Below are 26709 nucleotides of genomic sequence, written 5' to 3'. Positions count from 1 at the left end.
CTCCCCGCCCCTAGCTCATTTCGCACGACGCAGCGGTTGGGCCCCCAGACATTTTCGGAGCTGGAGCCGCCGCCGCCGCCGCCATCTTGTGTGCGTGGAGAAAGAAGCCCCGGCGGCGGCTGGACGCGGACGGAGGTTCCCCCCCCGTGAGGCGGCGGCGGCGTTTCTTCCCCGAGGTTCCCCCTGGGTCGTCCCCCATCCCCCCTCCCTCCGCGGTCAGCATGTGGTGAAGCCGCAGCCGCCCGCCGGAGACCCGGGGAGCGAGGCCGAGGCGTCGCAGGCGAGCGAGCGAGGAAGGAAGGAAGCAAGGCAGGGAGGCGGGGTGTCGAGCGGCTGCGGCGGCGGCGGACCTCGGAGGGGGGCCGCGGCGCAATGTCAGAGCCGACGCCGGCCGAGGCCGGGGCTGCGGGGGCCCGGGAGGACGCCTGTCGGGATTATCAGTCGTCGCTGGAAGACCTGACCTTCAATAGCAAACCGCACATCAATATGCTGACCATTCTAGCCGAGGAGAACCTGCCCTTCGCCAAGGAGATCGTCTCTCTCATCGAGGCCCAAACCGCCAAGGTTTTTATACACCCCGCAGCCTCCTATTCTTCTCATACTCCTTGATTTTTAGGGTCAGCCTCATCCCAGGTCTCGCTTCCATCCGAAGGGGACGGACGGACGGAGTTTCCTCCTCTCCGACCTCCCCCCCACCCCACCCCCGACTCGGCTCGGTCTTTGGCCCCGGGCTGGGGAGCGTGGGCCTCTTTTTTTCGGGGAGGGAGCGGGGAGGATGCAGGGTGGAGCCCCGTTTCCGCTCACCAACTCCCTATTTAGGCCACCTCGGAGGACGTCCCCACGCTCGCACGCTTCGGGGACAGCCCTTTCGGATCGGGGCGGGGGGGAAGACTTAGAGGCAGTTTTGTGGTCTTGGGAGCGTGAGAGTTAAAACCAACCCTCTGAAGCCCCCGGGAAGGTGGGGAGGGGCCTCTCCCTCAGTGCCCTTTTGGGGAATTGTGCTCTGCGGGTTGGAAGGAGGTGAAGGGGGACCTGGGAGCGAGCTGTCTGGTGGGTTGGGTGTAGGGAATTGGCCCCGAGTGGAGCAGCGGCCTGTTAGCTCAACATGGCGCCTGCAAAGCACATGATGCGAAAGGGAAGAGCGGAGAATCCATTCCCTGCCAGCCAGGCAGCTGCTCACACCCGTCAGCCCCATTTTGGGGTGGGGGATATTAGATCAAACTTTTATTCTCCTCTCGGAGGGTCTGATTCGCCCCAGTGGTAGGGAAATTGGGCCGAGGGTGGGGTTTGGGTGTGGGGGGGGAAGATCTTATCCAACCTGTAGGTTGAGAATTGTCCCAGTGGGTAACAAATACTTGGAGGTTTTTTGTTTTATTTTGTTTTTTTTTTAAATTTCAGCCCCTCCTTGTTCTTTCTCTTTTTTCTCCCTTCCCTGCTAGTGAAGGCTTTCTTTTCTTCACCCCTTGGCCGAAGTGGTCTTTGGCCACCTTCTGTTGCCCTCTTGTCTTCCTCTTCTGTGGATTCATGTGGGAGCGATATGTCATTTAAGCAAAGTTACTGTTAAACTTAGTTATAATGAGTCTTAGCCGCTTCCCAATTATTACGTTTTAAGTTACTTTTCAAACTTGTACTTAAGGTTTAGGTTTTTTTTCCTAGTTGTTAGTGATTTCAGTTATCAGGATGAGCCTCCTCTTAGCAGAGTGAACCCCTTTTAAAAGGCCACTTTAACAACAACCACCAATACATTGTTTAGAGACGGTTTCTGTCTAGTGTAAAACTCAGTGGTCTGACTCTAATAAATGGTTTTGAAATGTGTGACTGGTATTATAAAATTTGTGAATAAAACATATGAAATATGTATTTGTCTTTTTTATTTACCTTTGTAAGGTGTAGAATCTGTTTCCAAGAATTTTTACTTACGTGGTTGTGTGTTTTAAACAAAAGTCTTTAAGTGACTTGGGTTCATTCTTCTTTAGGTCCATCCACTCTTTTGGGTAAATCAGTTCACAAGATGCACGGTTTCACGTGGTCCTTTCATACCTTTATTTAAAGAGGGGGAAAAGAGGTTTTTGTTTTTTAAGGGCTCAGCAGGTTTATCATGCGCATTTTGACAGCTAAACAACTCTCCATTCGCCTTTCCCTTTCCCGCTGAGCTGTGAAGCAGCTGCTCTTAAAGGGTGGGCTATAAGAAGGACGGGCTCAGCTCTTCGTTGACAACCATGCCTGTTGTCGGAGGAGACGTAGCTTTGCCTTGTTGAAGACTTAAATACCTTTTTAAAGAGAACGGCACTTGGACTTCTGAGAACCAAAGTTTTCAAGCTATGTTTTGGGTATTGGTATTCACAGCACCTAATATTTAGCGGCTCAGGTTGCCACTCAAAGGAGACAGCTTCCTTGCTGGTTTTTAATGGATCTACAAGACCTTGGAGAACTGAACTTTATGCAGAATATATTGACCACATAAAACTTGTATTTGTGTATTTGGCTACACAAAGTGGTGAAAATAGATGGAGTATTTTCTGGTAAAAGACAGCTCAAAGTTTTGGGCACATGCTTCCTGGTTATTTTTGTAAAGCCAGACTAGAAGTCACTTTGGGGAAAGAACCTTAACCTGGGTTGGGGGTGAGGGGAGGGTTTGCTGTCATTTGGTAGCAACTGGCTTGGTTTTTGTATTTCTGGAAGTGTATGCTTGTGTCCTTATTCTTTAGCAATACTAAACTAATGGACTCACAGTTTCACCTTTCCCATAAGATAGCAGTAGCAAAAAAGAGTCTTACATAGAAGGAGTTCCCTTGTACAACAAAACTCTAGCCTATGGACAGATTGTGGTGTTAAAAGAGCCCATTTATCTTCCTAAGGAACAATAATTACTTAAATGGTATAAAACAAGACATGATAAGGTGAAGACACAGCAATAAAGCCTTTGACGAGTTGGTACTAAATAGTTTGCGTACACACAGTGGCCGTGTGACCCCTTTTAGTAGCACCTAAGTTTTTCATTTCTTTAGTCAACTTTGGTTTAAAGGTGTTAATCAGAAGCAAGAGCATTTCCACACACCTGTTAGGGCATTTGGCTTTGTGAAGCATGGCAATGCATACCTCAGGAGTATGAGCCTGCTCTAGCTACAGGTAGCTGTGGGTAAGTGTCCAGTTAGGTTCATGTACACATGGGGTGGGTAGTTGGGGATTCACTTAATCAGTTTTGTTCTCTGAAGTTGTGGGTACGTGTGGAGTCAGTTAACAGCTTATGGCATGTCTTAGTGCTCCTCAACAAGTCTGTGAACCTGCTGATGCTTTCTGGAAGCTTGCTGTGCCTTCTAAAAGCCAGTGGTGGGTAGGCTTTGCAGTTCACCCGGGGCGACTTTGCCTTGGAAGGGCTGCTACCTTTATCAGCGGCAGCACACTGGCTCAGCACAAACTTAGAATCCCCGGTTTGTGCGTGTAAGAGGAGACATATTTCGGCGACAGTCCATGCTGTGAAGAAAATCTCCAGGACATCCAGGTTTCCAGTCAAGTTGAACCTGACTTACATGACTCAGCGGCTCCTCTATCCAGTTTTTCTTGTATCAATAACAGGCTTGCACTTCTGCGTGTTCATGTGCAAGTTCTAAGCATCTTGCCATTGTCTTTGTATGTGAAGTGTGTTTAATTTCATTCTTCATTTGGATTATAGGAAAGTAACCAATGATTTTCTAGGTAACAGAGTTTCAAAGACTTGAACATATAAAGTTACCCAGGGAAACCAGAGAGTACTTCTAGCCAAGGCACAACATAAGCACAGATCTCAAAGCTGACCCTTGGATTACAGAAACTATTTTCCCTCCCCTTTATTGTCACTTTGAACACAGGCCTTTTTATTACATGTACCTGAAATCAGGTTGAGTATTAAGTACTAGAGGTTATGGTTTTTCTTGATAACTGAGCTTTTTTTTTTTTTTTTTAAGTGCACAACTTAAAACATTGTAAGAAGCAAGTATTTGATCGAACACTTAGGCTTATAAAGTTAACATAATCAAAAGCATTTTGTACCAACAAAGCTAGAGGTCTGTATTGTAGGTTTAAAAACACTTTTTAAAGTAATTTCTTGGTGGCAATTTCCTATACTAAACTTCTCAGTTTCTTTTCATACTTTAGGCTCCTTCCTCAGAGAAGCTTCCTGTTATGTACCTTATGGATTCTATCGTGAAAAACGTTGGAAGAGAGTATCTCACTGCCTTTACTAAAAATCTAGTTGCAACATTTATTTGTGTGTTTGAAAAGGTACATATATATATATACATATATATTTAGAAACATTGAATTTTTATAACGTTCCAGATGAAATAAATACTTGTCTTGTGTTGGGTTTTCTTGGGTGGTGGAATGTTTCATTTTCCTGGACATTGATTGTCAAGTGCCTTTTCAAGGAAAGTGGCAAATCCTAGGTTTTTCTATTAGAGCCTTAAAACAGATGATGCTTAATCACTCAAGATGCGAATATACTTTGATTAGCTTTTAGAATTGTGTATTTTCAAAATGTGAGTATGGGTCTCTTGAAGTTGTTTGTAATGTGGGCAAAAAGTTGCAGCTTGCAGAGCATTCATCTAGATTTTCTGTTGTTTAAATGTCTAGTGCTGGGGAGCGGGAGGCATATTCCTCCAGGGTGCCTCAGTCTATGGTTCCTACTATTCATTCCCCCAAATGCCCTTTGGACATTGTTACATTGTTGAAGTGTAAGTTAACAGGTGCTTGATGGACCAGTTCATTGCTTTAGGTTCTTATGGAAATACTTCTATTCTTGTCTGGTGCTTGGGAGAAATGCTTGTTAGTGGCCATACCTAGAAATTGTATATACCGTTGTGACCGTGTAATTGGCAGTTTGGTTAAACAGGAGGGCTTTTCTGAGGTAATTCCATCACACTGAGCAGAAGGGCCCTTGAGGTATTTAGGTTTAAAGATTCTTTTCTGACAATTGCTTATAATTTATGTTATGTTTTATTAGACAAACTTCTTATAGGACATACTTTAACAGCTGCCTGAGTGCTAAAATTAGGCAGCAGTTTTTCTTTTAATAAAAAAGCCACATTAGATTTTGGGATAGAAATACATAGGAATAGTTTGGAGAGCTGTATTTCGGATATTACTAAAAAAAGTATCAGCCCACTGTGCAGTAAGTAATTTAGAGCAACTTAACCTGTTTTCAATTTTGGTATGTTCCCATTATTTGGGGGTTTGGTATTATTTTTACTGAATCTAATTTTAGTTTTATTATACTTCATAAAAATTACCTTGTAAATACATTCTCTAAAGACATGAATATAGATAAGAAGATTGAAATTAAAAACTTGCCTTACCAAGTCCTGGGCTTTTCTGTTTTCTAAAAAATAATTTTATCCATTACAATATGAGTAGGCAAGTTATATAATACCCATCCTTGGCTAGGATTTTGTGAATTAAAATATGAGGGTGTTTTCTGTCCCAAAGTAGCATTTCATAGATAAAATAGTCATAGTATGTTGTGTTAGATTGGTTAGATAATTTTATCTTTTATGACTGTATGTTACTAGCAAGTAACTTTAAGACATTGGCCATCAGGTAAACCATTTCTGGCTTTATGTTTATCCAGGGAGTTTATTAGAAATACTATATTAAGCCCTACTATATGGAGACTTTTTAAAAATGCAAAACGTTGCTTGGGTTGCTTGCTTGAAGTCTGTTAGATAAGTACTTTTCTGAATTTTTTTTGAGGAGTAGCTTTATTAACTTTAATAATCAAATGTACTTTAATAAGTCTTTGATATTAATGTACAAATGGATACTATGTGAATTGGCAGGTAGCTTTCTACTTAGTATATGTAACATTCTATAGTAACTTAACAAGCCAGAGAATTGTTCTGTTGTTCTAGGTGGATGAAAATACTAGAAAAAGTTTATTTAAATTACGTTCCACATGGGATGAAATATTCCCTTTGAAGAAACTTTATGCCTTGGATGTCAGAGTCAATTCATTAGATCCTGCCTGGCCTATTAAACCTCTGCCCCCTAATGTGAATACATCTAGCATCCATGTGAATCCAAAATTTTTAAATAAATCGGTAAGTCTTTATATAAATGGCTTATATGCTAAACAATTTGACTATCAAGCGCTAACTTCTGTAAACTTTTCAGAAAGTAAAACTAGAATCATTTTGATTTGAAAAAGTAATACATGTATATAGTAATAAATGACTTACTATGTAACATTTGCCATTTTAAATGCCTAAGCATTTTTTTGTGTGTGTACTTTTAAGTGTGATTGAAGATTTGTGACTTTGAATAATAGTAAGGTAAAGTTGATAATTTTTAGTTTTAGCTATGATATGTTTTGCTTAAAAAGTATTTTTTTCTTATAGCCTGAGGAGTCTTCAACACCTGGCCCAGTGGTCAGTTCCCCCAGTATCTCCACTCCTCCAATTGTACCTGAAATACAAAAGAATCTTACCCAAGAACAACTAATAAGGCAGCAGTTACTCGCAAAACAAAAACAGTTATTAGAGCTTCAGCAGAAAAAGCTGGAGCTTGAGTTAGAACAAGCTAAGGCACAACTGGTAAGTAGAGGAGATTGATTTGATGTTTAAATCTTTAAACATTCTAATAGGGAAGTAGTTATTTTGTATATGAATATTTTGTTGATGTTTTTCCTACTTATTTTAAAAATTATATTAAGCCAAAATTTTATAATCTTACTATAAAACACTTGGTTGTGAACTGTATATTGTTTCTCAGTATTTTCTACTAGATTGCTATCTTAGGATGTAAAATATATATAGCTGGTATTGGGTTCTCCTGTATAACAGCCAACCAGGTTTGATGGCACAAGTCTCTAATCTGCACTTGGGAACAAGAGGCAGGAGAATCAGAAGTTCAAGGTCATCCTTAGTCACACAGCAAGTTTGAGGCCAGCCAGGCAGCATGTCTCAAAACACTAGGGAAATAAACATTTATTCTTATCGAGGTAGCACTGTAGTTTGTTTCCCATTATCTTCATGGGGATTTAATATTTTAGTCCTAAGATAGTAAGTATATTGTAGTGAATGTCTTTAACATTCAGGAACAAATCATGTTTCTAAAAGTCTACAAAAGCTACAAATATAGAGACCCGAGAGTGTATGTATCTGTACTCTATCAAACACTGTATTTTTTACTTAGCATCTAAGTTTGAGATTGAGGTATAGAAAGATGGAGTTTTTATATAAGTTCATTAATGTTTTGAGAAACGCTTTTATGACGAAGTTTAATTAGAATCACCCTGTCTTTTGTACAGAACAGTTGGAGTTTAGTCATGTAATTGTTTTGTATGGTTTACAATATTGGATAGTTTTGAAGAATTATTGTAATAGAAATTATATTCTAAAATACAGGTTAAAGGCCTGGTAAGAAGCAAGATTGTTTAGGTGCTTGTACTCTCTCTCCTTGTGTTTATTTTACCTTAGAAGTGTAGAGTATTGCCATGCTTGATGATGCTTGCCTTTAGTTCCAGACTGGGAGTAGAGATAGGCAAACATCTGTGTGACAAGTCCAGTCTGGTCTGGGTTATATTGTTAAGACCCTTACCCTCTTTCTTTTCCCTCCCAAAAAAGTGTGTAATGTTAATAATGCACTATCGAGTGAATAGATTTAATGAAAATGTTCTAATTTTGACTATAGTCTATGTAATGACAAGAAAATAAAATAGTGTTCATGGGTTATGGTATTAACATGAACATTTTGTATTTCAGGCAGTATCTCTTAGCGTTCAGCAAGAGACAGCCAATTTGGGTCCTGGATCAGGATCATCTAAGTTACATGTTTCACAGATTCCCACTATGACTGTTAAAACTCCACATCAGGTTCCTGTGCAATCTGACAAAAGCCGACCAGGTTCATCCTTACAAATTCAAGACTTGAAAGGAACTAACCGGGATCCTCGTCTTAACAGGATGAGCCAACATTCATCTCATGGCAAAGAACAGAGTCATAGGAAAGAATTTGTAATGAACACATTAAATCAGTCTGATATTAAAACAAGTAAAACTATACCCTCTGAAAAACTAAATTCTTCCAAGCAAGAAAAAAGTAAATCAAGTGAAAGAATAACCAAGAAGGAACTTGACCAATTAGATTCTAAATCTAAATCTAAATCACCATCACCTTTGAAAAACAAATTATCACACCCAAAAGACTTGAAAAATCAAGACTCTGAAAGTATGAGGATGTCTGATATGAACAAGAGAGATCCACGATTAAAAAAGCATCTTCAGGATAAAACTGAGGGCAAAGATGAGGATGTAAAAGAAAAAAGAAAAACTACAGAAAAGAAGGATAAAGATGACCACATGAAATCATCAGAACATAGACTGATGGGAAGTAGAAATAAAATCATAAATGGCATTGTCCAAAAACAGGACATGGTTACAGAAGAATTGGATAAACAGGGGACAAAACCAGGGAGATCAAGTACTCGAAAGAGATCCAGATCAAGGTCACCTAAATCTCGGTCACCAATTATACATTCCCCAAAGAGAAGAGATAGACGGTCACCCAAACGAAGGCAAAGAAGTAGTATGTCTCCAACTTTGGCCCCCAAAGCTGGAAAGATGCGTCAGTCAGGACTTAAACAGTCACATATGGAAGAGTTCCCACCATCTTCCAGAGAAGAAAGAAGTATTAAGAGAAGTACTAAGCAGGATGTTCGAGATCCCAGACGACTGAAAAAGATGGATGAGGAACGGCCGCAAGAAACTGCAAGTCAACATTCTATGAAGTCAGGTGCTGAGCCAAAGGAGAATATAGAGAATTGGCAAAGCTCCAAGTCTGCCAAAAGATGGAAATCTGGTTGGGAAGAAAATAAAAGGTATGTCGCTGATGTTTTTGGTAAAGTATGATTTTTATTTTGATATTTTTAGTTTATTAAGGTGAGGTTCTCACACCTTCCCTGAACTCACTGAGTAGCATAGGCTGGCCTCCATCTCATGGCAGTTTTCCTACCTTCGCCACCCGAATGCTGGGATTATAGGTAGGATCCATTATTCCTGGCTTTAGAATATGCATTTTAAAGGTAGTTTAATATCAGAAGATACTAATTGAATGTTGTAATTGTTTTTCTAGTTGTGAAAAACAACCCAGTGGGTTAGATACTTTCTATTTCATAGAGATATGAAAGTTTAGAAGGGTTTGCCAATCTACTTGGTTTTATGTTTATATGTAAGAAACAAAGTTACTTAGTTTTATTTTTGTTTTTAATTGATGTTCATAGGGTCTAGCTATGTAGTCCCACCTGGCCTGGAACATGCTTCCTAGCCCACTTTGTCCTTGAATTTATCACTTTATCCCATCAGCTTGTTTTCCTTTTGGACGGGCTTAGGGTGTGGATGGGATGGGGTGGTGCTGCTCTTGCTGCTGCCAGGGGTCAGACCCGGGACCTTGCACATACCAGACAGCCAACCATCCCACCCCCCCCCCCCCCCGAATCAAATCTTCAGCCTTTAAAAATCAAAATTCTTACTCTATTTGGTTTTTTCAAAAAAATTTTATGTACTTTTTTTTTTTTTTTTTTAATCAGATCTTTAAAGCATTCTTAAGTACAGTCTGGGAGTTTTGTTTTTTAAATAAATGCTTTGAAGTAACACTGCTTTTGTGGTTTCAGCTTACAGCAGGGTGATGAACATAGTAAACCTCCTCATCTAAGGCATAGGGAGAGCTGGTCAAGCACTAAAGGAATCTTGTCACCTCGAACGCCAAAGCAGCAACATCGATTAAGTGTTGATGCCAATCTTCAGATTCCTAAAGAGTTAACCCTTGCAAGCAAAAGAGAATTACTTCAAAAGGTAGTGACTATGTTTAATCTCATCTAGTTATTATTTTCTTTTGCCCATGTTTTTGTATTTTTAATATTTAAAATATTTCATTTCATTTTATCATCCCTATGCAGACGAGTGAACGTTTAGCTTCTGGTGAAATTACACAGGATGAGTTCCTTGTTGTTGTACATCAAATTCGACAGCTATTTCAGTATCAAGAAGGTAAACATAGATGCAATGTACGGGATAGTCCTACAGAAGAAAATAAAGGTGGATTAAAAAAGAAACCTCTCTTATCTGATGCTGAATTAACCTACTATGAACATAAAGCAAAACTGAAAAGGACACAGGTTCAGCATTCATTTCCAAGACTTGATCTCTTAGATCCTGATCTTTTTGACTACCCTTTGACTGATGCCTTGTTGTCTGGAATAGAATGTGAGCCATCCAAAAGTAAACATGCAAGTAGGAATAGTGGAGCACAGTTTGACAGAAAAGAACAATTTAGTGAAAGAACAAGACGTCTTTCTCCTGTATCTGGGAGTCGTACTTATGCTGAGAATCTTTCACCCCATGAGGGCCGGAGAAGACATGACGAGCAAGTCTCTGCTAAAGGTAGAAAAAGTTAAATGAGATTATGCCTATTGAATCACACAGCAGTGAAGGGAAAATGAACAAGCTAAGTGGGGCTGAATCTTACCACTGTTCAGACTTCTTTGTATGTGTGTATGTGTGTGTGTATCTCTGTTTTGCCTTTCCTTCACCCTCCCATGGAAAGGGAAGGGACCTAATTTTTTATATGTATATTTAATTTGATTAAGCCCCCACAAAACCCAAGCAAATATGTATTCTAATTTTACGAATAGGAAACAAAACTAGAGATGTTAAGTAACTTGCTCTCGAAGTCCTATGACAAGTACCTTGACAGGATGGGAATTTTTTTAACCCCAGGTATATCTGAATCAGAAGGGCATCTTCTTAATCTACTGTTGCTGTTTGTCCCTTCCCTACCCACTAATGTAGTGAGATAATACATCTTTGGATAAGTTTTTAGATAACTATAAAAAGGAGTAATTTGATGTAAATTCAATTGTAGTGAAGATATATATTTTTCTTTTTAAAAGGTGTACGAGAGGAGCAGAGATCTCCATTCAATGATCGTTTTCCACTTAAGCGACCTAGATATGAAGATTCAGATAAAACATTTGTAGATGGCCCAACATCAAGATTTGCTGGCCTTGATACAAATCAGCGACTTACAGCTTTAGCTGAAGACCGGCCATTATTTGATGGACCTGGTAGGCCATCTGTGACCAGAGATGGCCCGAGCAAGATGATTTTTGAAGGACCTAATAAATTAAGCCCTAGAATTGATGGACCTCCTGCACCAGGTTCTCTTCGGTTTGATGGGTCACCAGGACAAATGGGGGGAGGAGGCCCTATGAGGTTTGAAGGACCACAAGGTCAGTTAGGAGGTGGGTGCCCTTTGAGATTTGAAGGTCCTCCAGGACCAGTAGGAACACCTCTGCGGTTTGAAGGGCCAATTGGTCAAGGAGGAGGAGGTGGCTTTCGATTTGATGGTTCACCTAGTCTGAGGTTTGAGGGATCTGCAGGTGGTTTGCGATTTGAAGGGCCAGGGGGTCAGCCTGTGGGTGGTCTCAGGTTTGAAGGACATCGTGGTCAACCTGTGGGTGGTCTGAGGTTTGAGGGACCTCATGGACAGCCTGTGGGCAGTCTTAGATTTGAAAATCCTAGAGGTCAGCCTGTAGGTGGACTTAGATTTGAGGGGGGTCATGGTCCATCAGGGTCTGCAATTAGGTTTGATGGGCCTCATGGTCAGCCAAGTGGTGGTATCAGATTTGAGGGCCCTTTGCTGCAGCAAGGAGTTGGAATGAGGTTTGAGGGTCCCCATGGTCAGTCCGTAGCTGGTCTGAGATTTGAAGGACATAATCAACTAAGTGGGAACCTTAGGTTTGAGGGACCACATGGTCAGCCGGGGGTTGGCATCAGGTTTGAAGGACCTTTAGTTCAACAAGGAGGTGGAATGAGGTTTGAGGGTCCTGTACCAGGAGGTGGCATGAGAATTGAAGGGCCTCTGGGTCAAGGTGGTCCTAGATTCGAAGGTTGTCACTCTTTAAGGTTTGATGGACAGCCAGGTCAGCCATCCCTTTTACCAAGATTTGATGGATTACATGGCCAACCAGGTCCTAGGTTTGAAAGAACTGGTCAGCCAGGTCCACAGAGATTTGATGGGCCACCTGGACAGCAGGTTCAACCAAGGTTTGATGGTGTACCTCAAAGATTTGATGGGCCACAACACCAGCAAGCATCAAGATTTGATATTCCTCTTGGCCTGCAAGGCAACCGATTTGACAATCATCCTTCACAAAGGCTTGAATCTGTACCTTTCAATCAGACTGGCCCATATAATGATCCAGCTGGCAATGCTTTTAATGTTCCATCTCAAGGATTACAGTTCCAAAGACATGAGCAAATATTTGATACACCTCAAGGACCAAATTTTAATGGACCTCATGGCCCTGGAAACCAGAATTTCCCAAATCCCCTTAACAGAGCTTCAGGACACTATTTTGAGGAAAAGAATCTTCAGAGTTCTCAGTTTGGAAACTTTGGCAATTTACCTACTCCGATGTCAGCAGGAAATATCCAGACATCTCAACAGGTAAGCTATTTTAGTTATTCTAAAATTATGTGGTAATTATATGTAGGTAAATAAATTTTTTTTTGAGACAAAGTTCTGTAGTTCAGGCTACTCTCAAATTCTCTGTGTAGTCAAGGTTCAGTTAACTTCTTTTTAATTGTTTCTAGTATTTGGGAAAAGCTTTAAGAGGGTAATTTATGGTTGGTTTTTTTTTGGTTTTTTGTTTTTTATTTTTTTAAGGAGAGAGGGTTCTCTGTAGCTTTTTTTTTTTTTTTTTTTTTTTTTTGGTTTTTCAAGACAGGGTTTCTCTGTGGCTTTGGAGCCTGTCCTGGAACTAGCTCTTGTAGACCAGGCTGTCCTTGAACTCACAGAGATCCTGCCTCCTGAATGCTGGGATTAAAGGCCTGTGCCACCACTGCCCAGCTAGTGTGTACGTTCTTAATGTGCTTCCAACAATGTGTATATTAGGAAGTGGGATGAGAGGTTTTTTGGGGTTGACATTTGCCACTCTTCAAGACACTGGGCCATTGCAGTCTTCCTCTTTATTTTTTCCTTTCCTCTCAGTGTACATGTACACTTATTTTGTTTTAAAAAGATTGTGTTTTAATTTATGTGTATGTATGTGTGTATGTTTGCAAGTGTTTGTGGCTGCCTGCAAAGGCTAGGCACAGAACATTGGGGCACTGTGGGCTGCTGGGAACTGAACTCAGGTCCTCTGGAAGAGCAGAGCGGGAAGTACTTCAAACCACTAAACTATCTCTCTAGGCCTTATTATTTTATTTTATTTTTTGTGACAAGGTCTCATTTCGCCTTGGCTGATGTTGAACTCTGTAGCAGGAGGAGACTTTGAACTTGCTTCTCCTGTCTCCACTTGTGGGGTGCTGGGGTTATAGGCATGCTTATTGTTTTCAGTGCTGGGGATTCACACACAAGGGCTTCGTGTGTGATAGATAGGCAAGTGCTCTACCTGCTACTCAACTATTTTTTACTTTTTTTAAAAAGTAAAAAAAGCATTATTTTGTGTGTTTGTGTGTCTCTTGGTTTGCATGTGACATGGCGAGCTTGTGGAAGTCAGGAAAAGTTATGGACTCACTTCTCTCCTGCCCCTGTGGGCGCCAGGTCACCAGGCTCCCTGGCAAGCGCCATTACCAGTGAGCCATCTTGCTGGCCTTACTGCACTTTTGTGGAGTTATTTTTTGTTTTTTAATGCTAATAATGTTTTTATAGACCTCCGTTACCTTGAACAGCATATTGAACCCTGATATGCTTTAAAGAACCCAGCAGAGCGGATTTTCTTAGACTGTTTTTTGACTGAAATTTTCGTTAGTGTGAGATAAGAAATAAAGTTCTCCACACTTTTATTATTATTTTCTGTTTTCAGCACTCTCTTTATCTAGCTGTGGTTGCATACGATGAGTGGCATGACATTAATGTAAACAGAGCCAGCTTGTTGCTTGCCTTCTAAATGTATTGCCATGTCAGTGTCTCCAGTCAGCTACCCATTGACTGTGCGGTCTTCTTACTGCTCTGTGCAACCTTCTTCGTAGGTCAGCCTAGCTGGAGCTTACTGTGGAGTAGCTCAGGTTCGCCTTGAATTCTGCCTTTTTTTTTTTCTATTTTGAGGCGGGTTTCTCTGTGTAGTCCTGGCTGTCCTGGAATTTGCTCTGTATTCCAGGCTGGCCTTGAACTCACAGAGATCTGCCTGCCTGCCTCTGCCTCCCCAGTGCTGTAAATTCTGTGAATTAAGTGTGCGCCAGTACCGCCTAGTCCACGCTTTGTTTTCGAGATCTGCAGTTCAACAAGACTGAGCTCATCTCAGATCCACTTGCCTCTGCCTCCCAGGAGCTGGGAGTCATGAGCCACCAAACCCGGCTTCTGCACACATTTTAAAAAATGTGTATTAGTCTTAAAGTAGTGGGTTCATGGGATATTTTTAGTCTGTTGATTTCTGACTGCTTATATTTGCTTGTTGAACTTATCCTTGGTTAAATTTACTTTTCCAGTTGCTGATACTTTACTAGGATAGATTCATTTTACAGTAGTTGGATTACATTGAAAGAGATGGAAAATAAGAATTTTTAAAGCATATTCCAAATTTTATTGCAAGTCTTCTGTTCATTTCCAATAATTTGGTTAAAAATATTTGTCCTGCCTGTTAAATTTGTAAAGAAATACTATTATTACCAATTTTATATTTGTATAATTGTATTTTGTTTATAATCTTTTTTTCTGTGACACACTTTATTTGTGTGCGTGTGTTGTTTACACTATTAAGAAATCACATGGATAGCGAACAAGATTTATTAATGAATATTTATTTACGTAACGAAATCCCAAACACCAAGTTTGTATGTTAGTACAGTACTTATTTCATAACTTTATTGCAATCTTTATCTTTTATGGTTCTGAAGCTTGAACTGAGGGATTCTCAGCAGATGATATACCACTAAACCATATTTAACCCATTTAGCCTCTGCAGTCTTCCTTATTTTTGTTCTTTTAGGTAGGGTCTTAATGCTAGTCCAGGCTGCCCCAGAACTCAAAATTGTATAGTCAGAACAGTAGACCTGTCTTAATCTCTCAAGTGCTGGGATTACTGGTAGGAGCTACCATTATCAGCTGGTTTTTTCTTTGTTCTTTGGTTTCGTTTGCTTGTTTATAATTCTCTTTGACTTTTGTAATCTACTTTGAACTCAGCTATAATTTTATCCAAAAATGATGGCAAAGAAGGATAACTTCAAGTTCATGTTGCTACATAAAAGTTTTTCTTTGCTTTTTTTCAAGAGTCTTGTTAGCATAGCTCAGGATCTTTAAATTTTCAGTCCTCTTGCCTCAGCCCCCAGGTTGCTAGTAGTGGGATTATAGTTGTGTGTTTCATACCTGGTTGAAACACTTCAGACTGGAAAAAGGCCAAGGTTAGGAATTCTGTCTTCAACCTTGCTAACTAGTCCCTGTTATTGTGTAAAGGTTTTATCTCTGTATGCCTATTCTATTTGTAAAATAAAGCACCCTTAGGGTCAAGTGATTTGTATAGCATAGGTCAGTCACACAGCTGGTTTGTGGGTCTTATATTTGCATGTTTATATACTTTTAAGGAAGTCTCTCTCCCATCCCCTATAGGGTTTCTCCATGCAGCTCTGACTGTCCTGGAACTCTCTTGTAGACCAGGCTGGCATTGAACTCACTTGTAAAGGAAGTTTTTACCTATTCTCTGATCCTTGTGGCTCTGAAACAGATAGGAGGAGGCATTCTATTTTGTGAAAGTAAACCAGTTGTTACTCTCAAAATCTTTATTATCACAGACCTTGGGCCTTAAGACATTTGTGAAAATTTGTATGTGATTAGAATGTTAAAATTGTACTTACAGAAAGATTAACATTTTTATCTTAAAGGTTCTGACTGGCGTTGCTCAGCCAGTAGCGTTTGGCCAAGGACAACAATTTTTACCAGTTCATCCACAGAATCCTGGAGCTTTTATTCAAAATCCTTCAGGTATGTCCTTTTGAATTGTGATGTTTTCAAAAGACATATAACTTTTGTTGAATAGGTGTTGGTGTCGAAAATGGCATTTTTGAGAGATTGTGTTCAAGTTGTAGAAATCTATAATCTGGCTGAAGAGTGTTTATCCTCCTTGTTTATATTGTTTGGCAGATGGTCATGCAAACCTCATCTTACGGCTAGAGATGATTAGGCTGGCCATCAGGGAAGGAAGCCTATTGAATAGAGGTTGGAAGTGGCTAGAGGAATGATAATTTTGTTCTGATAAGCTGTTTATCATTAGGAAGCAATAAATTGCAGAAATTTTGTAGCTCTTTTTGGGTTTTCCTCAATACTATTGTGATACTAGATTTAATTTCTAAATCATAAGGCCTAGGGATATAATATGGCTCAGTGTTAGAGCACACCAGGTACCTAGCACGAATGAAGCCCTGGATTCAAGTGTGAGCACTGCTAAACAAACATTTCTAAGCTTCTTCAAAGATGTACTTGTGGAGCCTGAATGTGGTTTTGGTGATAGCTCACTTGTGTGGCATGTACAAAGCCAAGAGTTCCATCCCAAGTACCCTATCACACACAAAAACATCCCAAACTAAAACCACAACTCCCCCAGGACAAAACAACAAACTCCCTCCAAACAAATGGTACTTTTAACATAGTATTGTTACTGACTTCATAAATTTTTAAAGAATTTTTCATAACTTAGAAACTAGGGAGGTTTTCATGTCAGTTTGAATTTATTACATAGTCTTTTAATTTCTAGATGGACAATTAGGATTAGCTAGTTGGTGTCGTCCCCCCCCCCCCCCCCCGCATTGTATAGTTGTGGTTGGGCCAGTCATAAACAAGTGTTATTCTGGCTATTCAGGTTATTTTCCTCTATAAAAAAGAGATAGTATCAGTATTTCTTGGAATTTTTCTTAAAAGAAAATAAAATGAGATGTGCAAAAGTACTTTGTAACTTTTAAATGCCATATGAATATATTTTTCTTTAGAAACTAGTTTTCCTTGTTGAATAAAGAATTTGTTGGGGCTGGAGAGATGGCTCAGCGGGTGGTTAAGACACTGACTCCTTTTCCAGAGGACCTGGGTTCAGTTCCCAGCACTAACATGGCAGCTCACAACTGTCTAAAATTCAGTTCCAGGGGATCTGACACCTTCACACCAATGCACATAAAATTAAGTTAAATAAATCATAAAAAATTAAAAGAAAAGAATTTGTTGTGAGCCAGGTGGTGGTGGCCCAGACCATTAATCCCAGCACTTGGGGAGGTAGAGGCAGGCAGATCTCTATGTGTTCAAGGTCAGCCTGGTCTACAAATGCTAGTTCCAGGACAGGCTCCAAAGCTACAGAGAAATCCTATCTTGAAAAACAAAACAAAACAAAAAAAGAATTTTGTTGTGGATAGAAATTTGTTGTGGATAGAAAGATGGCTTAGAATTTATGAAGCATTTTGCCTTTGTGGAAGACCCAGGTTCAGTTCCCAGTACCCACAGTTAAGCAGCTCATAACCACCTGTAGTGTAACTTCAGTTCAGCGATACCCAGGGCCTCTGGCCTCTGTGGACATTTGCACACAGGTACACACACACAAAATTCATTAGGAAAAGTTTGTTATATTGAGGTTAATGACGTGTAAAAACTATGGATTTTCTTCTGGCTTTCAGAGTGTTGGGGTATACATACAGTCAAGGGAGAGCAATGTTGCAGAGGAAATGATGCTTTGTTCCCCTGGATTGGGAATACTGAATGAGGCATTATGTGTATTCTTAAGTTGTATTTGTTCTTCTTCTTTTAAGAAGCATGAACTATTATTAGGAAGCTGTCTCTCAGGTTCCTTTAATATTCTTTAATTGAAAGAAAAAGTGCCCTTTCCCTTTATTTCTATTCTTCCTTATTCGCTGCAGAAAGGCATTATGTATGCTAGGAGGAAGTTAGTAAGCTTCATCCTTGAAAGAACTTTTAAGTGTGGCAGATCTGCTGTATCCCCCACCCTCTGCCCTCACACCCTGAATACTGTATACTGTGCCAAATAGTACCTCATTGCCTTACATACAAATAGTATTTATTTTAACTTCATATCAACCTTTGGCAGGAACTATTCTTTTTATAAGCAGTAGAAATTTAGGCAGCAGTAAGCTCACGTCTCACCAATCCCAGGAGTTGGTATCAGAATGTTCTTTATCACTGCCGACCTCGGATATGTCCGACCAAGTCCATAGCTAATTCTCTCTCTTAGACATATAAATAGCTCCTTCTAATAGAATACAAATGTTGAATTAGTATGTAAATGCTATTGTAATTGATTAATTATTGAGATGGACTTATTCCTGCATTCAGATATTTGAGTAGACAGCTAAATACATATATATATTTATAAAAGCACTGTGACGGGCATATATAACAGTTAAGGGTAGACTATATGCATTATGGATATGGATACAAATTGATTCCACCATGAAGAAGAATGGAGGTATAGGCAGATGGGTAACAGTGGTAAACACTAAACATTTATTTATATAATTTTATTTTGAAATAGGGTCTCACCATGTAGCCATGCCTGACCTACAGCTTGCTGTGTAAGACCAGGCTGGCCTCAAACTAACAGATCTGCCTGCCTCTGAGTGCTGGGATTAAGGGGTGGGCCAACATGCCTGATAAATCTAGGGCTGTCGAGCACGCTAGGCAAGTACTCTGCTGCTGAGCTGCTGTCCTGTTTTTACAGTTGAGTTAAAGGATTAATTTTTAAAATAGTGCTAGCAAAATAATGGGGGTGGTTTTAAGGAGAAAATTGCTGTCTTACTCAAATAACAATAAAGCCTTGGTAAAGTTCATAGTACTTAGCAGTGGTTTGAATTCCTTTTCAAGTTCAATTCAACAAATATCAGAGGGGCAGGTGTTTTCTGGGCTGTAGGTCTCATACTCTTGTGTCATCAGTTCCTGTGGTTTATCATGCTTGGGAACAATGCACTCAACAGTACCACTGCTTTGACTTGAGTCTTTTTTGTTTGTGTGTTTGTTTTTCGAGACAGGGTTTCTCTGTGTAACAGTCCTGACTGTCCAGGAACTCCCTTTGTAGACCAGGCTGGCCTCAAACTCACTGACATCTGCCTGCCTCTGCCTCCCGAATGCTGGTGTAAAGTGGTGTTTTGTTACTGCTTCATCCTTGGAGAGTTACTTTCTTGAGGTGGTTAGATCAGGACTGAGTTAGGCATGATGTTGCATGCATAAAAAGGATAAAGCTTATTGTCCTTTGTAGCCTGCTTTTATCTGGAGCAAAAGTAACTAGACAAGTAATTGATAAGCAATACCCTTTTCTTTAATGTAAATACATATAAATATTAAATATTTATATTTTAGAAGTTTTTCAAGTAATGATTTGTTAAAAATAAAACTTGAGCTTTTCAAATAATTAAGCCCATCATTCAAAAGATTTATTGTTGGTGGAATATCTTGAAGAAAGCTAAAAGTTTTTTTTTTTTTTTTTTTTTTTAAAGGAGGTCTGCCTAAGGCATATCCTGATAATCATCTCAGTCAGGTGGATGTAAATGAATTGTTTTCAAAACTACTAAAAACAGGAATTCTCAAATTGTCACAGCCTGATTCAGCTACAACACGTGAGTATGGTTGTATATTTCATATACAGCAAGCTTAATTTAGAGATACATTACAGGATATAATAAGTTATGGCAAATTTCCATACTTGAAATTTTAGGCATGTGGTATTGTTTGAAAACCAAATGTAATTTGAGTTATAATGAAAATTTTAACGATTTCTAAAGATTGGACTGGCCTCATGGCCACAGTCGTTTTAGTTAAGATTACTACAAATATTATGTGTACTGGTCTATCTTTATTAGCTTGGGGTTTGAAAATAATTTGAATGTTGAAGAAACAAAATTTTAAGAAATTTTATTAAGTACCTTGGCCAATAAGCTTCATATCAAATGTACTTAATATCAGATAGATTTCTCTGTATATGCTTGTAACCAGTGTTTTGCTATAAAGAACACACGGAATGTAGTATTGAGAAACTTATCTTCTCAACTGCAGAGGTAAATGAGGCTGTTGCTCAACCTCCTCCTGAAGAAGAGGAGGATCAGAATGAAGATCAGGATGTTCCAGATCTTACGAATTTCACAGTTGAGGAATTGAAACAGTATGTAATGTTTTTAAATTTTTATTATAAATGTGCATGTGTTTGTATAGATATATAATGTGTATGTGTAAGAGTGGAGGTACATGCATGCCACAGTGTTTGTGCGGGTTAGAAAGTGACTCTTTGGGAGTTGGTTCTCCCTTCCACTGTGGGTTGTGGGGGTCTGTGAACTGTCACACAGGTCTTTTAATCTAATATTAGAGTCAGTTATTTAGATAACAGTGGCTTGAATCCCACCTTTTAAATATATCTGCTGCTCAAGTTAAATGTTAGGCACTAATAATTATTCATATATTTATTTTATGTTTTTAATTTTTATTTTGTTATCATTTTCTTCTGTTTTTGAGACGTCTCTAGCTTAAGCTGACCTTGAACTCTTGCGTGTTGGGATTATGGGAGCCATTATGCTCTACTATCAGATAGCAAGGAAACAAATGTAAATAAATAAGAATGTAAACATTAGGGGCTAGAGAGATGACTCTCAGTGGTTTAGAGCACATACTGCTTTTCCAAAGTTCCTGGCTTGATTCCAGGCACCCACATCAGGTGGTTCATAACCTGCATCTCCATAGAATCTGATGTCCATGGCACTTGCACCCATGTACACATATTTACATAGCATTAAAAACAATAAACTTAAAAATTACAATTTTCAATTTTTTTATGCATATATTATTACTTAGGACTTTACACTATTATTTCAACTAGGGTGGAACATTTGAATTATTCGGAACATTGAAATTGTAGGGAGCTGAAATTTCTTGCCATAACGCTACTTGTCATGCCTTCTCTATATGACTCCACACTAAGCAGGTGAATAGCTATTGCCTTGTTAGTTAGCCTGTAGTGCTATTCCATTTTTACCAAAATACGGGGCCAGGTTTATAAGAAAGTAGGCTCTATGTTTCATCACCCTTAACCAGAGTTGAAGTCAAAAGGGTCAGGGACACATTAATCTCCACTTAAATCTTTCTGGTTTGATTCCTGTTTAGATATGGAAAACTTAAGTATTTGTTATTTATTTTTAACCATTGTCATGTTTCAATATTGAGAGACTTTCTTTTTCAAAATAGACGTTATGACAGTGTTATAAACCGACTGTACACTGGGATTCAGTGTTACTCCTGTGGAATGAGGTTTACGACGTCCCAGACAGATGTTTATGCAGATCACTTGGACTGGCATTATCGGCAAAATAGAACTGAGAAAGATGTTAGCAGAAAAGTCACTCACAGACGCTGGTACTACAGTTTAACAGTAAGTAACCCATGCTTCTGAGTTACCTAGATGTCAGCTATATTCTGAAGTAGATCAGTTTAAATAATTGCTGTAAAATTTGATCCATAGTATATATAGGGTTGGTTTTATATATATATATATAAAATTATTTGTGTATGAGCATCTTGCCTGCATCTCCAGCTCCATGGATCTGACACCTCTAGCTTCCTTTGGTGCTGCACCCGTGTGCACATACACATTATTAAAAACAACAAACCTTTAGAAAGTGTATTTTTCTAATTTTTCCTTGTAATGCATACTATTACTGAGAGCTTTTAACTGTTTCTTAAACTGGAGTGGGACATGTTTACATGGTGTGCACTACATTCATGTAGTGCTTGAGGAGGCCAAAAGAGGGTGTTAGAACCATGGAACTGGAATTAACAGATGAATTGAGCTACCTTGTTGGTGCTAAGAACTGAATCCTAGTCCTGCAAAAGCAACAAATGCTCTGAGTCATCTCTTATACATGAAGTTTATCTTAAGTTAGTGGTGCCTATAGAATTAATAGGACATCATTAAGATCTCAGTCATATCCTGGTTTGGTGGCATATGGCTGTAATCTTAGTACTTGGGAGGCTAAAGCAGGAGAATTGCCAATAGGCCAAGCATTGCTGTATGATTGAAGACCAGTTTAGGCTATACATTAAGACCCTGTCGCAAAAAAAAAAAAAAAAAAAAATTACAGGTCTTATAAAAGCATTAAAATTAACATTGGTGCATATTTGTATGAAAGTGTTCCCTTAACTTTTAGATGGATTACAGTGGAGACAAAATAGTAAAAGCTTGAACATTAATGAACATAATCTTTTATATTAATTCCTTTTAAGGACTGGATAGAATTTGAAGAAATAGCTGATCTGGAAGAACGTGCAAAAAGCCAGTTTTTTGAAAAGGTTCATGAAGAGGTTGTTCTTAAAACTCAGGAGGCAGCTAAAGAAAAGGAGTTCCAAAGTGTACCTGCTGGACCAGCTGGAGCAGTTGAGGTAATAGAATGGTATCTGAATTCCCTGGCAGTGTTCCTCTTCCTTTACACACATTTATTAATTCACCCATGGGAGCACAGAGGATCAGGTGTTCAAGACCAGGCCCACAGCATATGGAATTGGATGCCAGTCTGGGGTACATGAAACATTATATATATACAAAATATATTTGTTTAAAACAGAAATTGAAAGGAAAAAAACAACAAAAAAACAAAACCACTCATGACTGTTTCATGACCAATTTGGAGTAGATGCCATCGGTGACTAACAGTGGTTAAGATGATATTAACATTTTATGTGGAAGGCTTGTACAATCCACAATCTCCATTAGCTGTTGAGCATTGCTTAAAATTCTCTTATTTTAAATTTCTTACTGAACTTAAAAGGTTTGTTTTTATTTTAATGGACAAATGTACATTTCAATTTTATATGATTTTATTTTAGAGTTGTGAAATTTGTCAAGAACAGTTTGAACAATACTGGGATGAAGAGGAGGAAGAATGGCACTTAAAAAATGCTATTAGAGTAGACGGAAAGGTAATTATTTTATATGGAAAGTTTAAGTTCATGTTTTGTTAGAGTAAACTCACCATTTTGAAGATGATTCATATATAAATTGTCCAGCTGAGGCAGGGTCCTCAGCTGCCATTTGGTTAATAAATACATTTTAGTATTTGTATTTCTTACTGCCTGCACAGTTTCAGGTGCTTGTTGTGTGAAAGTTCTATAGATGAGTGCAAATTTAACAAAATGAAATTGTATGTGTAAAAATGTACGATTTTTGGTTAGTAAAAATGATACTGAACTTTAAAGTTAGAATGTTTCCTTTGGAGGTATCCTAGCAACCATATGCTTCTATGCTTACCCTTACATAGCAGGCCGTGAGTCTGATGCTAGACTTAGAAGTAGATTTCTGCCTAACCGCATTTCACCATTAAAACCATTATCTCTTGAATACAAGGCTAGACATTTTGAGTGCACAAAGCCAAGTTTAAAGAGAAATAATTTTTCATACTCAAGTTAGATAAGTTTAAAAGTTTATGTTCTTATTTTTTTACCAAATGGTTTTTTCATCCTTCAATTTAAAATTTAAAGGAAAAATCACTTCAGAATAATGTACTAGAATTGAACATGCATGTGAACAGCTGTTTTTTTTTCTTTAGATTTATCATCCATCGTGTTATGAAGATTATCAAAATGTAAGTTCTTTTTGGATATTGTATATATTTATTTACATTAAGAAATTTTAATATATATATCTTTTTAAGAACAGGGTGTTCATTAACTATTGGCATTAGACAGGTTATGATGTACATTATTTATCACTAATATAAATACAAAAAATTAAAATTTATTTGCTGTTTACTTGAATCTTCATAATCTTTATTGGCCCGTCAGAGAATTGTTGAACTAAAGATGAGAGGGATCACAATAGCAATAAGTTTCTAGGGCTCTAGGAAGAATTTCTTATTTTGTTTTTTTTTTAATATATTGTCTAGTCACCATATAGAGGAATGATACTTCAAGATTTATTGAATTGTTTACTGCTATGTTAGGTGTGGTGGCACATGCCTTTAATCCTAGCACTTGAGAGGCATACGTTGGAGAATCTTTTGAATTTGAGGCCAGCCTGGTCTTCATAATGAGTTCCATGATATCCAGGACCACATAGACACCACCTCAAAATTTAAAAAACAAAATTTGTGTGTCTACACATTCATGTATTTGAATGGTAGTTGCACATTATGTGGAAGTCAGAGGACAGCCTTGGGTGTTAAGTCTCCGGCCTTCCTTGAGTCTTGTTTTTTTGATTATACCAGGCTAGCTGATCTACAGGTTCCTGATAATTCTCTTGTGTATCCAAATTTTATGTGTTGTGGAGATTTGAACTCAGGTTGCATCCTTGCAGTGAGTCATCTCTTCTAAGCTCTAGTTACCTAAATGACCACATATAAAATTGTAAGCATAGCAGTCTAGTAGCCTTAGAAATTGAAATTGTTGTATTTGTAACTTGACTTTTCTAAACCAGTGGGGCATGTTGCCTGCTGATACTGGGTTTGATAGAGATTAGAGTATGCATTTAGATCACTAGGTCAGTGTTTCCTAGGGTATATTTTTGATTTAAAAATTTCTTAAAATCCCCATGAGTATTTAAAATTAAATGTAGACACACAAAATCACAAAGTTCATCCAGGGTTGTCCTCTGTAGGAGTTCAATACTGAAGTCTGTCTAACTTCTTTATGTTAATGTACTTGGTTGCTGAGTGCATACTGATCAATGTTATTAACTTGTGGGAAGCAAGCAATGTAGTTGAATGTGGCATGTTTCTTTGAATAAAACTTAATATGATTTGAACCTTCATTAGTACTTAATAGGGATTTTCATTTTGTAGACATCTTCTTTTGATTGTACACCATCTCCCAGCAAGACACCAGTTGAAAACCCTTTGAACATTATGTTGAACATTGTCAAAAATGAATTACAAGAACCCTGTGAAAGTCCCAAAGTTAAGGAAGAGCAAATTGATGCCCCACCAGCTTGCTCGGAAGAAAGTGTAGCAACACCCACTGAAATTAAAACAGAAAATGATACAGTTGAGTCAGTTTAAATAAAATGAGAAAGGTATGGTTTTCTTTTTTTAACACAAGCTGCTGTTGGATGTAGAAGGTGAAGTTTTATGTATATAGAGACATATATCTATATAAATTGTCCAGCTGAGGCAGGGCCTTCAGCTGCCATTTGGTTAATAAATACATTTTAGTATTTGCATTTCCTACTGCCTGCACAGTTTCAGGTGCTTGTTGTGTGAAAGTTCTGTAGATGAGTGCAAATTTAACAAAATGAAATTGTATGTGTAAAAATGTACGATTTTTCACTTGTGAACTGTAAATTATAAATAAAAAATATTTTTGCTATCCATGGAGTGTAATATTTATGCACACCATCAGATAAAGACAGTGTTTCTATACTTTTATTGGGTAAGAATGGAACTGAACAGCATCCTTAATGTGAGATTTTTTTTCTAGTAGCTTCCCAGGACTTGAAACAAAGTTCAAACTTAGTTTTTCTCAAATAGAAAAGCCAGATTAAAAAAAAAAAAAAAGGACATGTGTTTACATATAGATATGTATCTCCAACTAGAATCATCCACCTATCCATTTTTTTGGAAAGTACGTAATGAAACAGTAATACTTACTCTTGAACTTGGACACTGATGCCATCAAGCAGTTAAATATATTCAAATACTAAAAGTGATTTTTTTTTCTTTAGAAAATATTTTTCGGATTGTCAATTTAATGCAGATGAACATATTTCAATTTTAAGTTACAGGGATTCTGTGTAAGAATGTTCATATGAAAAACATGGTTAACTTTTTCCTTTGTTGGTTTTGATTGAATTAGATGGATACCATGAGATGTTAATATTCATACATGTAATAAACTAAATGATGAAGAATCTTGGTTTGTATTTCTTGAGTGACTTTTGAATGTGACCCTTTCATGTGTTTTAAAACATGAGTGCAGTGCCACACTCCTAGATACAATATTTTACCATTTCTAGAAGATAGGGACATAGGGGGCTGGAGAGATGTTTCAGTGGTTGAGAGCACTGGCTGTTCTTCCAGAGGATCTGGGCTCAGTTCCCAGTACCCACAGGGCAGCTCACAACTACCTGTGACTCTACCTTCAGGGGATCCTACACCCTCATACTGACAGGCATGCAGGCAAATAACAATGCACATGAAATAAAATCATTGTTTAAAAAATTAAGATTTGTTTTGTGGTCAGAATTGGCGGGTGTTCTTTGTATGATTTCTTTATAGCACCAAAGGTTACTCTTAATTTATGACTACAATTTAGCTACTCCAAAAGTACATTGTGAAACCTGATTCTGTCTTACTTTATAACCAAAGTAAAACTACCAAACATTGTTAAGGAATAGAACAGTTTATATAAGTGGCCTTAGAGGACAGCTAAGGATGGAATGCACATAAACAGGGCCACAGCTGGAGAGTTCCATTGGAAAATTACCTTTTGATAAATCTGTGTACGTGGTGTCCAAGGAGGCTAGACGAGGGCAGTAAATCCCTGGGAACTTAAGTTGCAGCCAGCTGTAAGCTGCTGTATGGATACTGTGACCTCCACTGGGTTTTCTGCAAGAGCAGTCTGTGCTCTTAAACTTTTGCACACTCTGTCCAGCCCCTATTTCTTTTTTTAAGAATGTTATACATGGCTAAACCAGTTTTTTTTTTTTTGAGAGACTAAAAAGGCACACATGGTACATTTTCATGCAAGCAGACAAAACACCCATATACATTTAAAGAACAA

General features: G+C 38.5%; 1 protein-coding gene across 2 annotated transcripts; it reads left to right on the top strand.

Annotated features, from left to right (window-relative positions):
• Positions 1-49: 49 nt before the first annotated feature.
• On the top strand, positions 50-25296 carry Pcf11 (PCF11 cleavage and polyadenylation factor subunit). Of its 2 annotated transcripts, none has more exons than XM_057756098.1 (16): positions 50-564; positions 4135-4260; positions 5886-6074; positions 6372-6566; positions 7737-8851; positions 9644-9824; positions 9929-10019; positions 10922-12480; positions 15852-15951; positions 19455-19574; positions 20011-20116; positions 21190-21373; positions 22225-22380; positions 22825-22917; positions 23544-23579; positions 24774-25296. In XM_057756098.1, exons 1-16 carry the CDS (start codon positions 373-375, stop codon positions 24987-24989), a joined length of 4659 nt encoding a protein of 1552 aa, XP_057612081.1. In that variant the 5' UTR covers positions 50-372; the 3' UTR covers positions 24990-25296. The 2 variants fall into 2 exon arrangements, with proteins under 2 accessions (XP_057612081.1, XP_057612080.1); XM_057756097.1 differs by having other exon boundaries at positions 9929-10412.
• The last annotated feature ends 1413 nt before the right edge of the window (positions 25297-26709 follow it).

The sequence above is a fragment of the Chionomys nivalis genome, chromosome 23 (assembly GCF_950005125.1).
Source record: "Chionomys nivalis chromosome 23, mChiNiv1.1, whole genome shotgun sequence".
Taxonomy (NCBI): domain Eukaryota; kingdom Metazoa; phylum Chordata; class Mammalia; order Rodentia; family Cricetidae; genus Chionomys; species Chionomys nivalis.
This window is presented reverse-complemented; position numbering and strand designations above follow the sequence as displayed.

Excerpts from the sequence above, each read along its gene's own strand:
- Pcf11 (XM_057756097.1), top strand. The coding sequence starts at position 373 with ATGTCAGAGCCGACGCCGGCCGAGGCCGGGGCTGCGGGGGCCCGGGAG. Across the intron at positions 565-4,134 it reads TCGAGGCCCAAACCGCCAAG|GCTCCTTCCTCAGAGAAGCT; the intron begins GTTTTTATACAC and ends TTCATACTTTAG. Across the intron at positions 22,918-23,543 it reads CTATTAGAGTAGACGGAAAG|ATTTATCATCCATCGTGTTA; the intron begins GTAATTATTTTA and ends TTTTTTCTTTAG.